General features: G+C 40.4%; 1 protein-coding gene across 3 annotated transcripts in view; it reads right to left on the bottom strand.

Moving 5' to 3' along the window:
* Positions 1-1,082: 1,082 nt before the first annotated feature.
* Positions 1,083-13,679, bottom strand: part of roraa (RAR-related orphan receptor A, paralog a) — a 185,567-nt gene continuing 172,970 nt past the window's right edge. For all 3 annotated transcript variants that reach the window (XM_039808268.1, XM_039808269.1, XM_039808267.1), the window contains 7 exons: positions 11,624-12,019; positions 10,862-10,983; positions 10,623-10,755; positions 9,575-9,682; positions 8,469-8,579; positions 8,150-8,262; positions 1,083-7,746 (listed from right to left, as the gene is read on the bottom strand). In XM_039808268.1, the coding sequence (XP_039664202.1) occupies positions 7,582-7,746; positions 8,150-8,262; positions 8,469-8,579; positions 9,575-9,682; positions 10,623-10,755; positions 10,862-10,983; positions 11,624-12,019 (1,148 nt within the window). In that variant the 3' untranslated portion in view covers positions 1,083-7,581. The remainder of the gene's footprint in view (positions 7,747-8,149; positions 8,263-8,468; positions 8,580-9,574; positions 9,683-10,622; positions 10,756-10,861; positions 10,984-11,623; positions 12,020-13,679) is intronic.

Raw genomic sequence — 13,679 nt, 5'->3', positions numbered from 1 at the left:
TACTTTACTGTAAAAAATAATTAAATCTGGCTTTGCAGGCCACACTATCTTACGTCTGTTTAAGATAATTCTCTTTACTTAGCTAAATTATGAAAGGAACTTGTCCAGCACTTTTGCTGCAGTCATTCTCTTCTCAGCGAGTGATCCCCAGCTCCATGCAGACACTTTCTACACAGACGTAGGCTACCTGGATATCTTGCATTTTACACCCATAATGCTATGCACATCTGGCTCAGGCCTCAGGTTACATGTAGGCCTACTATTGTTTTGGTGAATTCTAATGAAATATAATTCTCCAATAACAGCATTATGAGCATTATCTTGACACAAATAACTCAAAACCTCTTATTGGTCTCATCTTGCTTGGAATGGAAATAATGTTTTTTTCTTATGCATTAGGCTAACGATAAAATTGACATATTTTAAGGAGATGTACATGTGTGAATTATTTTTTTTATAACTTTATCACAACACTTCATCAAGTTGGGCATGGTATCACATGCATTAATAATTCGTGAAAGCTTAGAAACTACGACTCCACACTCCCATTCACCTGCAGATTTTAAATTTTGAAGTTACCACAGATATCTCTCTAATTGGACATAATTGCTCATTGTCTCATCAATAAACACATTTTGATTGATGAATCTAAGAATATTGTTTGAATTTAAATGTGATAGACCACTACAATCAAGTTCTCATATTGCTTAAATGGTTCTGCAGCTTCATGTGTATATGGCCAGGGATGTATTTACACTGTTTAAGTACTTCTTAGATAAAAAAAAGTCTTTGAATATGTTTTCTTAATCATTTTTTTAGTGTGGGCTTAACATGTCGTCATACCTTTGTTCAGATGTTCATAGCCAGCTATACAAATTTAGATTATTCACAGATTTAGATTTGTTCTCAGAATTTAGAGAATACGTGCCAGGAGTGAGGCTACCACCAAATATTGAAACATTAATTCGAGCTGTTAGGCATGATAAAATTACTGTGAATCAAAATTTTCAATTTGGTTAAAAAGACAGTGAGCTAAAGAGAGAGCAGACAACAGAAACAGATAAAAAGTCAGGAAATAAAAGCCCATTACAAGCGGTAAATTTTATTATGGGATAACAGCACATAAAGCACATCTAAAATCGATGTGTCCAATGCACTTTTAATAAAGGTAATATTAAAGGTACAGTTTCTAAGTACAATATAACAACATTCATATTAGAATGAAAAGTATTTAAAAGACAACATTAAATTTCTTATTTTTCTTTACAGCTGTATTTACAAAATGAATCAAAATACTTATTTTCATATTTAAGAATCAGACAAGAAGGAGCAAAACTACGTTTGTGAATAGACTACCTGCTAAAGAGAGTTCAAAAGAGCTGGATAAAAAGGTACATGATCATCTGTCCCCATTTTAACATCAGTAGCAAACGTGTGACTTAGAAATTTGTGACAACCACACACTAGTTTCGGCTTTCCCATAATTTGCACTGCTTTTACATGGAAAAAAAGAATCCACCCACCCTTCATTTTAAGTTACCCCAACCGACTGAGCGCACATTAAACACAGAACATTAAAGAAATCCAGATGTGTTGTATGCCTCTTTTACAAACAACTACTTGATATACAATGCATTAGTAAATCTCAGTGAAATAAAAAAGCTGATATAAAACAAACAGAAAGTGAAGAAATGTGGGTTACCTGTTCAAAAAAAGGTGAACTTTTCTGTAATATTGTCTGCGAGCATTTATTTGACCATTCTAGATCAACATGAAACAAACTTCCCAGTTATGTTTCTCAAAAAACAAGGTGAGGGGTGACATGTACACTCTAAACGGACCATCTATACATTGAAAACCTTTAACATCAACCCACGTGAAAATGATTAACATCACAAAAAGAAAGAGTCTGAAAAAACATTTGAAGCATGTGTGAATTGAGAATTAATCCTCATGTACAAAATACATTGTCACTTCATTACACATCTGGAAAACCACAAAAAAAGACAATCAGAACCATGTATGCATCTTGTTACACCGAGAGGCACTCAGTGTGATACGTTGTGAATTATTGCAAGCATATTCTCACTGATATTTGCTACAGAGTGGAGAGAAAAGGTCAACTTTGTCCTCAAATGGCAATTATTTCATGTAAATTTGTAACACTTCATGTGGTGCAAGAGTTGTACGCCACTGGTCTGAAGAAACCAGTTTCAGGGTAGTCTAAAATGGGGAATAACAAAAGCATACTGAGGCTTTATTAAAATCCAAGCACCACTTCCCTGCATCAGGTAAAGCAGACACAAGAGAGGTAAATATTTAGTATCTTAAAACCTGACAAACTATAGCCTCAGTGAGTGGTTTTTACAATCAGACAAAGAAAAAAAAACACAATACTGCTGTTTTAGTTTTAATATTATCATTTTTCCACAAACCAGAAAAGCAACCTTAAATAGCTTGTTAATTAGCAGATACTAGCTTTGCTATAAGTCAGAAGGAAATAAGTGCCTTATCCCAAGACTAGCACACTGATACAGGTACTGGCTGGGTAATTTTACCACTATCATTTTCATTATCATCATTATTATTTATTGAGTCCTAATATCAATAATACATTAATATGCAATGAAATGAATGGACTAATAGGGCGGCCAGGCTTAGGAATCAATACTTTGTTCACAAAATGAACTTACCTAACACCACACATCAGGGCAACACAAAATAAATGTCAGCACACCCTCTCTATCAAACTAATCCTAAAGGAGGGAAGCAAACTAGTAAACAGAGTTATCGTACAATATGGTGTAATTGATAAACAGATAAATAGATTCACTGGGTAGGCCTTAGTAGCAGTATTTTCCTCTTACCTATACTGACAGAAATAACAAAGCTACCTTTATACATGTGATCAATAATAACATTAAATATGGTGAATGAACAGCCGAGAATGAGGGAGAGAGAAAGTGAGAAAATAAGATTTACAGCATACAGGCCATATCAAGTTCTTAGTTCTCCACCTGGGAACAGAACTGGTCAAATATACAGATGAAACATAAAAACATCCACGAAATCAACACAAAATAAACCAAAAAGGTGATAAATAAGAGGTGTATTTACATGCAGATGTTCAAAGACTATTATGCACAAAAGAATCAAAAACAATACACAGACATATATTATTGCTTGACATTCGAATATGGCTAAAAGTTGCTTTTATTTATTTTTTTAAACTATATCCTTAAACGTATTTTTAATCATAAATCCTTATCAGCTGTGCTTTGGAAAATGAGTTCTGTTAAAATGTGATGACTGACTCATAATTCTGGGTAACACACCGACACTCCAGCACAACTTTAAGCGTGACATAACACTGATCTTCACAATTTATGGCCGAGAGGACTCATTTTCACAATTTACACTCCAGAATTCATTACAGCTCAGGCCGTGGCTGCGCTGTCCGAACTAACAGCGAAGCATGTTTTCGCTGTGAAGCTGGTCAATGTTGCCTCACAGCATTCTGCAACCTATGAATTGTTGAAGGCGTTATGTCATGCTTTTAAAACCTACACCTATTATGGATGGATCAAGCTCAGCATTTCCAAAACCTTTTTTTTTTTTAAAGTCCAAAATAAAAACCTCGTCCACATAACCCTATTCCTCTGTTATTATTAAAGCCTTGTCTGGGGTTTATTTTATTCACACACTGTGAGAACAGACATACACACACGCACACACACACTTTTGCTTTTTACAAACAGACAACAGAGCAGAGACAGAAGGACCAGCACATTTTACTGTATACTATACACTGATTGAATAGCACACTTAGTATCAATCCCTTACTTAAATCGGGATATCTCAAGTGAGAATACACAGAAGGACATCACTCTACAGGCCCGTGTGAAGGTGCAGTTTATAGACACAAGTATCCGTGTGTTTGATGACCATTTTCTGCTATCCTGCCATTATCAATACCAGTACATAAGATGAAAACAGAGCAATGGGGCATTTTTTTCTAGACTGAGAGATAACGTCATCAGTTTGAATCAGCTGAATAAATAAAATCAAAAAAGGATGATGACTGCACTGTAGAGACCCGTAATTGTAACACAAGGCATATTGCTTGTTTTATATTGTAGAACACATTACATGCCACTTGAATGAAAAACAAGTTTTCACTTTATAAGAAAAGAACTGTTTTGGTGGTAGACCTTAGCTGATCATATTTGAGAAAATACTGAATTGTTTTATGTGACAATCAAGCGATATTACAACAGTGGAATCATTTTCAAAAAACATACCAATTTTTTTTTTTTTTGCAAATAAATAACAGGATATCAGCCAAACCTCCATCTCTTAATTGCTTTCTGAACAGTAAGTGCTGTACTGCATGTTCAGTGTGCTAGGCCTCCTCCTCTCATCAATCAAGTGCTTTTACAAGACCTCATAAATTCACATAAGAGCTAATCAAATGCTCTGCAACTGTCCAGAGGAAAGTGAGCTGCTTCTTCGGTCTACCTGTTACCTCCCTGAGCGTTCACACCTCATCCTCTTTCGCTGCTCTTGGCGGGCCACTGGGCCTCTCAACCTGGATTGTCTAGCAGTGTTCCAGACTGGGTTTCTTTTGCTGGGAGACTGAGGTTTACTAGTCGTAGAGGGCTTGTGCATATCCAAATAGCATTGGATCATCATAACAGAAATTATTACTTAGGTACAGCATATCTACTACAACCCAAACACAACGGACTTAGTATTGCATAAGAATATTTGGTTTATCTAACAAAGAGGGTTATCATTTTTAAAGACCCTGATGACACCGTTTGAAACCTAAACAGATTTTTGTGTGACAGGAACATGCTGTGTTCTGATAAAACTGCGATTTGTAAAAGTGATGGGGTTTGTTGCTTTTTTTTTTACAAATGAGATTTTCTTGAACTTGACCGCAGGGGCGCAGTGGTTTTTGAGTGGCTGGGGGCCCCCTAAGGACATCCATAATGTAAAATTCTGATGAATATTCAACTGTTAAATCTCAACCACTTCTGATGGAACATCCCTGACAAAAACACAAACTAAACCTAATGAGTACAAACAAACGTCCTCTCAAACAGAAAGCGCAAAAGAAACTCTTCCCTGAGGGGTGACAGCACAAGGCATTAACGCCTTGTACAGATTGCACGGCAGAGGAATGATAAGTGTGCAAACAGAAAACAAAAGACAAACAACTGGATTCTATGTTACGGTTGGTGACAGATGTATCAACATGCTTTGTTGGGTTTCTAAAGGGATATCATTTTTTTTTCTTTCTTTTTTTCTCTTTTTTTTAAAGATATTTCTAAAAGCCGCTACTGAGATTGCTGGAATGTCTTAGGAATCCATTCTACACATTATAGACGAGTAGACTGGGAAGCGGAAGCAACGACTACTGTTTGGCACATCCAGGGTTTTTTCTACCACTTTACTACCACACTGACAAGAAAGACACACTCAACAAAACAGAAGCACAACAACAAAGCATTCTGAAAATAGCACTTGTCCTACCATTTTTATGTTTCTTCCCTAATCATACAAACAACAGCTAGTCTAATTATTGCAGGGATATAGTTAAGTGCTACCTGACATCTTTTTCTCTCCCTCATTCTCTTTCATGAGTTTATTAACCAAAACATGTTACAAAAATAGAAGCTTTACTACCAGACAAGGCTTTGAATATTCACTTTCCCTTTACTGTTCCTTCTGTGTCCTGTTGTGGCGTTGCTGAGGCTGAGGCTGTGGTGAGAAGGCAGATAAAGTCACTAAAACAACAACAACAACAACAACAACAAAACACTCAAAACATTTTGACAGAATGTGCTTTTAGGTTAGACCCTGTATCTTTGTCATTAGGCTGTCAACTTGCTTGCTGTATCTTTACATTCCACTAGATGGAACAATTGGACTAAAGTCTGTGTGTGTGTGTGTGTGTGTGTGTGTGTGTGTGTGTGTGTGTGTGTGTGTGTGTGTGTGTGTGTGTGTGTGTGTGTGTGTGTGTGTGTGTGTGTGTGGTGTGTGTGTGTGTGTTGAATGTGGATCTTCCCAGTCCGACCCAAAGCTATTCAATGTTGATTTGTAAGACCTGGCTAAGATGTTTCATTTCTGTGTTTCCTTGTGGCCTTCTTTACATAAATCGTGAGGTTTTTCAAAGTAAAATTAGTACCAAATATGTAGAAATCGATCGAGAAAGCCAAGAGACTGTAACGTCACTTCAAGGTTTGTTGGCCCTTATTGTACGTGTGCATTCTCCCTAAAAGGAGTATCAGAGCTTCATTTGGACAGGTGTCATGGAGGCGGTTGTTGAGGTAACGGGATAGAGCTCCTCTAACCTGCCTTCTCATCCATGCCTCTTTGTTCACCAACCAGCAGCCTCGCCAGCAATCCTAACAAACAGCCCTTACACTTCCAGACCAGTATCATCTGCAGCTCCCAGGACTAGCCTCTGTGACCATGGTTCAACTTGTATTTCTTGTGCACATGCAACACATCACTAGGTAAATATACAAGTCTTAAATTAAAGAAAGGTGTAAATAAAAGTGCCTTATCAATTCAACAATTAAGAATGGTCTAACTACTAATATCATACATGTTATTTAAAATAGATTCTATAAACATTACTTTTTTCTGTATAGTAAGTACTTATGACCATATACCCTGTAGTACATTATAAAACAGGTGGAATGGACCCTTTTCATTGTGTTGGTGCCCTGTGCTTCCCCAGGGCACCTGTCCAGAGAAGGATTAATAGCAGATGGCCTTACATGATTTCACTATGCAACAATGGTGGATGGAGTCTTTGACAGCTAAAATCATTGCGTTTTCATTAGAATTACCAGAATTCTGTTTCTTTTTTTTCTTTTCTTTTTAACGATTGTCCATAGAGAGGTTCCGGTTGCATTACTATGCCGACAGACCCTCCCTCAAAGTCGCTGTGAGTTTTCAATCCATGAACCGCGTCCAAAAAACATGACTGAACACAAGAGAAAAAGGGCTGAACTTGACCAAAATGTGCGCATTTGTCAGCTGTTAATTTCAGTTTGGGGAGATAGGGATAATACCAAAACTGTTTTGGGAATGTAATCTGAAAAATAATACTGATGTGGATTTATCTTTTAAATCTTCAGCTATTTTAATTCCAAAATCAACTCAGTAATTGTTTACACAGTTACCAGTCAGATGCACAGGTAAATCATAATAATGGCAATTCAATAAATACTGGTGAGAATGAATGAGTGAAATTAAGTGAATCATGAGTTCCATGTTAGAAATACGCAAAAGAGGGTCAAGTTCAACCAGACAGAAATTATTTGTCCCTATCTCCTCTTCATGTCCCATGGGGTGTCGGGTCCCACAAGTCTTCCAAAGAGAACTAAATTTGATAAAGTAAACCTTGAGAATCAACTCCCTAAGCCCTCCCATTTAATGTAAAAGAAGAAGTTGAACAGCCTGCCATCTGTCCGCTCTGGTTTGTGCAGGGCACCAATAAAGTGTCTCAGATTCCTCCTCTTCCACATTCCCCTACGGTGGGCACACTGGCACCTGGCAGGGCTGCTATCCGTCAACGGGCATGGACTGCTCAAAGTCTGATCCGAACAGCTCCTTGTATAAGGGGGGGAAGTGGGCACGCACAATGTCTGGGTATATTGCTTTGAAAGCTGTAAGCTTCTCTGTATGCCTACTGCACAGCGCTCGCAGTGTCGACACTTTGCATATCAACTGTGGAGAGAGAGGAGACAGGTTGTTTAGATTCACAGGGAGGCAAGGACATGGAGCAATGGTAGTGAAAAACATTCCTCCCTACAGTGTATTCCCTCTAACACAGGACAAACAGACTTGTAAATATCGAGACAAGCATTCTGCCACAAGGAAAACTTGACACTTCATATTATGGAGCTGGTGCAATTGATATATTGCCACTTCTCTACTGATTTGATGTAACATCATAAATGTTTCCCCTGAAATCTGTGTTAGTTTAATGTAATGCACAAAAAAATGGTTGATGGCCTGTGGATAAAGATCCTAAACAGTGGGAGATTGCACTGCTACAAGGTTAGAGCATGCTTAGCAGACAGCCACTTTCAGGCATAATGGATGGAGTGTGTACTGCATAGCACTGTACCTTTGTAAGTATCCCATCCTCTCTGTGGTTCTTTTGCAGGACGTGCTGGAGAGCCAGTTGGATCTTCTGCTGGAGTTTCTCAACCTTCACCTTCTCCTGGAGCCAAGATCGGTCTGTAAGGTAAATTATCACAATGTTTTGTTACTGTAAATAACACATGTAGGCCCCTGAAAAGTCAACTCATGCGAAAAGGAAATGATGCAGCGCATCTAATATAAGATACTAATTGACAGAGAAAAACAGGAGGGCAACTGCGTTCCTTTTCGTGGTGAATGTGCGTCTACTTTTTTCCCCTCTTTGCACTGTGAGTGACACCTACCAGCAGACATCAACACAAAGGCGGAGAACAGGGCGATCTCATCCTCAGACAGGTGCATAGAACACAAGTTTTTCCCAAACTCGAAGACGGAGCTGATCAAGTCGTCACAGCCTGCCACAGCAAAGGACACAGAGAGAGGGCTTAGGATGAGGAAGACCAAAGAACAACATCCACTCTTGATCTTTATTGGGAGAGAGGTACACACGGCAGGGAGAGGAAGGGGAAGGAATGAAAAAGAGCGGCATGCTGACAGCACATGGGAGCGTCTTAAGCAGAACAGGCAATGCTTTTACTGAGTTTTGCCTCCCAGACGAGTCACTTTTGGCAGTTGGGTGGTGTTATGCAAGCCAAAATGAGGTCACTATTGAGGCTTTTAGTTAAATCAATTATCGGGGATAGAGAGAGACAGGCGGATGCCACCGCTGCTCGGGAAGCCCATCACTCTGCCTACCCCACTGCGGACCTCTGTAAAAACACACAGGACACTGGGACTCTTGAAGCTGGGACAGATACACATGCTCACTCACTCACTCACACACACACTCTCTCACACACACACACACACACACACACACACACACACACACACACACACACAAACTTACACTAAGATACAGAATTCAGCATTTTTACTGCCACCATGGGACACATTTACATTTTCCTCTGTCAAAAGGCAGTTGGAAATGCGAGTAAATCCATGGTGGAGAGTCTTACTAATGTCATGGCAGTCAAACACGAATGCTATTTGCTTTCGCTTGAGATGTTTTTATATCAGACTATCAATGATGGTTTTGATAGCGCTCTCCCTAAAGACACTCCGTCTGGCTTTATTTATTCCACAGTTACAGGAGCCATATGCAGCAGAGCCTCACTAACATCTCTGTTCTACCATAAATAACCATAGCAGAGACAGCAATGCCAGGTGAGGCAGGGATGAGTTTGCTTCCAGGCCTTCAGAACAGCAGACTCTAATTTTGGCTATTACACCAAAGGAGGGAATAAGGCACTGTAAGAAACACACAACATGGCAGCACACAAATACACACATGCAAACTCAGTCAAATGTGCACCACACGCATACATCCACCCACACCCACCCCACTTACCTAATGACTTGAACACATCAGGTCCGGCATACTTTCCATCAAAATAGACTGTGTTGTTTTGCGAGTCAAAGGCACGGCACATTCTGACAAACACAACTTCCAAAGAGCCTGTGGAGACAGACAGGAACAAGATGCTGAATCTGAGCGCTGCTTTTCCCTCACAGTTCCACATCAGTAAGGGATGCAAAACACATGATTGTACTTTGTGCTATTCTTCTACAATGAGTAACACAACCACTTTGAAATAAAGAAGCCTGCCGTCAGAGGGATAAAAAAACACCTCTGCAGATGATAATATCATAGACAGAAGGCTATTCTTCCATAATGACATGCCAGATAAAAATTGCGCTTCATTCAGTAGTGACAGTGCTTATTCATTCAACCTTTATTTAGTAAGATAGGTAGGGAATTTATTCTATCCTGCAATTTTGTACCACTCCGTGGGAGTGGATAAGAGGATCAAGAAAATGTAACAGAAGCCATTACTGCCTCGAAGGGAGATGCCACTGTTTTACAATGTCATGTCTGACAAGGGATCTCTTTTTTCATTATTCATTTTGGCTGTGCTAATGTAAATATTCCGAGGGGTGATTGTTTGTTGCATGTGTGGTATGTTTGTATCTGTGTGTTTGAGCATCTGTATTTATGCGTAAATATAGGTGACAGCATGCACAGAGCCATAGCTGCATTTAATATTCTGTAAGTATGAGAGCAGTTTGAATACGCAGACATCATCAGTGTCTGGGAAAAGAGAGGGGACTGGCAGCCGTCATGATAGGTATTATCTGAGCTCAGGAACACATTGCTAATCTAATGCTGTGTCCATTCCTGCTTTGTATCTAATGAACAGAACAAAATAGAGAGCGACAGAGACAGACAGAGGAAACAGGCAGGGTGGGGTCTCCTCTCTGTGACACTGTCTGTGCGTGTGAAGAAGAGGGCTTTGTGTAGTCAGGTCAGCTACGCCCTTGTGACAATGCCAGAGGGGTGGTGGTAGTGGTGGTGGGTGAGTTTGACGGCAGCAGGCCATGTTGACAGGCTGTCATACCTGCTTTCAGCAGCACTATCTGATCGTTCTGACACAGCTCCATGAAGCCGTCGATGCGCTTGGCGAACTCCACCACATACTGAATGGCCTCTGTTATTTTGATAGCACACAGCTGCCACATGACTTCCCGGGGCTAAGAACAGATAGGACAGAGAATGAGTTATCTACTTTAAAACAATGGATTTGATTTCTGTAGCTGTTGTGAAGGCAAGCACAGGCCGCGGCTGTGGTCGAAGTACCTTGCTCTGGTAGCTCTCGACCTCCTCCTGCAGGAAGGCCTGCCAGGTCATCTGCTGCAGCTCCTCCCTCAGGTACTGACATGTCTCCATGTGTGACTTGGAGATGTTCTGGGCCAGGTGCTCTGCAACACAACCATTGTACCATCGTCAGAAACCCAGAAGATCACAGTTGAGATCTAAGTGTTACTCACACGGCGATGTGAAAGTGAAGACCTCACTGATGAAATACGCCTCAGGAAAAGAAGATTTATTTACTGAGCTTACAAAAAGGTGGAGAGGCGGATACGTGTGGGCTTTTTTGACTGGGAAAAGGCTTGTTGACATTTTCTTTTACTGCCTGCAGGAAGCTCATAACTTAAGGTTGAGACAAAACCAATCTAGTTATGACACAAATGCATGGAGGGGAGGAGGGGCGCCACGTTACTCACTGAAACAAAGGTCACATTTTCTGGGAGAGAAATATTGAGTATAAGAATTTAAATGGTTTTGAAAACACATCTGTTAAAAGGAGTTCCTAGGCACAGGGGAGCCTAAAAAAATGATTTCCCCAGACACCTGCCCTGCTGGATCCTGATTGGCCCTAATTAATGGAAACTAATTACAAAAAAGAGGCTCTTTTAATGAGTGTTGGAGATGAGTCTCCAACCTCCTGCTATTTTAAGCAACCTTTGTGTCGTTTGCCCCACGGTTGAGTTGTTCTCCCCCCTCCTCCATTTTGCTGTCTCTCCTCTCGTCTCCCCCTGCCTCTCTCCTGCTCCTTACCTAGTTCAGCCATGGACACGGTGGGGGAGGTTTCTCCGTTGGTGAAGGAGCAGTAAGGGAAGAAGCCAGAGCCGGGGGCAAAGTCGCAGATGGGCTCCGGCTTGATGCCGTTAATGTCCAGGCCTGACTGGTCAGGAGATGGCTGGATGTCCAGGTAGAAACTGCTAACCGCCGAGTCTGGTTTGCTGCCATCAGGGGTGTGACCATCCATGTAGCCGCTGAGGTCGTCATGGAGCTCTGTGAGGCCGTTGGCTGAGAGGCCATAGCTAGGTGTGAGCGGCTCCGCCTCTCCGGGCTGTTGTTGGTGGTCACGCTGCTGCTGCTGCAGCCGGTGCTTCTGGACCTCAGCGTACAGGCTGTCTCGCTGCTTCTTCGACATGCGGCCAAACTTCACCGCTGTGATTAGCAGGACAAAACATGTGTGAGACTCTAGTGAACCATCACAAACAAAACATAAATATGTGATAATAAATTGTACATAAAATAATATGAAAGCCCTAGTTAATGAGTGGATCGCTAACTGTTTATACAGTATATACGTCCCTTAAAATGCGATTGCAATTTTGTTAATTTTATTGTTGAGTCTTGTTGAGAACACAGTTAACTCATGTCTAGAGAATGCCTAAAACTGTGTAACTGCTCTGAGAACAAATCGTATTATCCTACACTATTGGTTCAATTCTGACTGCTTCAAAGAAAAACTAAATCTTGCCATCTGAGACTGAGATAAAATGACTTGTTTGGACAAAAGAAAAGGATTGAATTGGGGATTTTTTGGGCACAAAATAATGTTGTTGTGTACCACATTCAGAGATCATTTTTCAATTTGTATGTTGCTATTAGACCAAAAGACACCTGCTATTAGCATCATACACCATACGGATGTACAGTACAGTAAATTAAGAGAGATATACTCTTTTAACAGATAACACTGATATGAATATGAAAAAAAAGCAAATCTCCATATTTCAGGAGAGATCAGTAATGACAGAGAGTATTATAAAAATGAACAGCTTCATAAGTATAGTGGCAGAAGTGGGAAGTGACTAACAGCTTACCAGCCACTCAAACATGACACAGGCTAAGTTGCTGCCTCCTGGTTCAAGGTTTCCAGACTAAACAGTGGTGCTGAGAATGAGACTCCTTGGCCAGAGTTCTGGGGGCCTGGCAGTATGTCAGCTGGTCACAGTGTGTGTGTGTGTGTGTGTGTGTGTTTGTCTATGCACAGTGAAAAGCAAGTGAAGCGGCAAGGAGGAGAGTGCGGGCAGATGGGCTCTGGTGTGTTGAGTGAAGGCAAGAGTCACCTTCGTCTGTCCTAAGTGTGTGTGTATCTGTGTGTGTGTATGTGCATGCGTTTGGCTATGCAGAGGAACTCATAAGTGCTAATGTACTTCTGTGTTCATTCACATTAATGAATATGTATGCATGTGTGTGTAACTGAATTTGGTTTTTGGGGTGGGGGGGGTATATATATTTGTGTTTTTTTTTGTGTTTTTTTTTTTTGGTTTGGTTTTTTTTTTTGTTTTTTTTTTACATACATATATCTGCTTTGTTCTGACATTATCTCCTCAGCTCAGCCCAGTCTGGACCAGCCCTGTATGGACCAGCCTGGCACAGCAGGAGCCCTCCAGCACACATCCCCACCTGTGCGCTCCCATTACAGCATCACAGATGCTGAAACACTAATGACAACCTCTAACAACCTCCTATTTCTCAAATCTAGTTTCTATTACAGCAACAAATTAGTCCCACAGACAAAGCACTCACCTGCGACTGGCAGACAATGAACACAGACTGACGTCTTAGCATGTGTACATGTCACGATTTTCTCTGTCTCTTTGAGAATAATGGCGGTCATTATCTGTGTGTATTTTCTTTGTCTCTAAACCAAACTATCAGTATACAGTACTACATCAATATAGGGTCAGGAATAAACAACCAAATAACAATAATGATAGACAGAAAGTAACACGCACAGGGGAATTGTTGGGTTTCTGTAAATGATGTGTGGTCTAGACCTACTCCATCTGTTACGTACATGTCCTGAGATAACTTC

Source organism: Perca fluviatilis, chromosome 8 (genome assembly GCF_010015445.1).
Source record: "Perca fluviatilis chromosome 8, GENO_Pfluv_1.0, whole genome shotgun sequence".
Lineage (NCBI taxonomy): Eukaryota > Metazoa > Chordata > Actinopteri > Perciformes > Percidae > Perca > Perca fluviatilis.
This window is presented reverse-complemented; position numbering and strand designations above follow the sequence as displayed.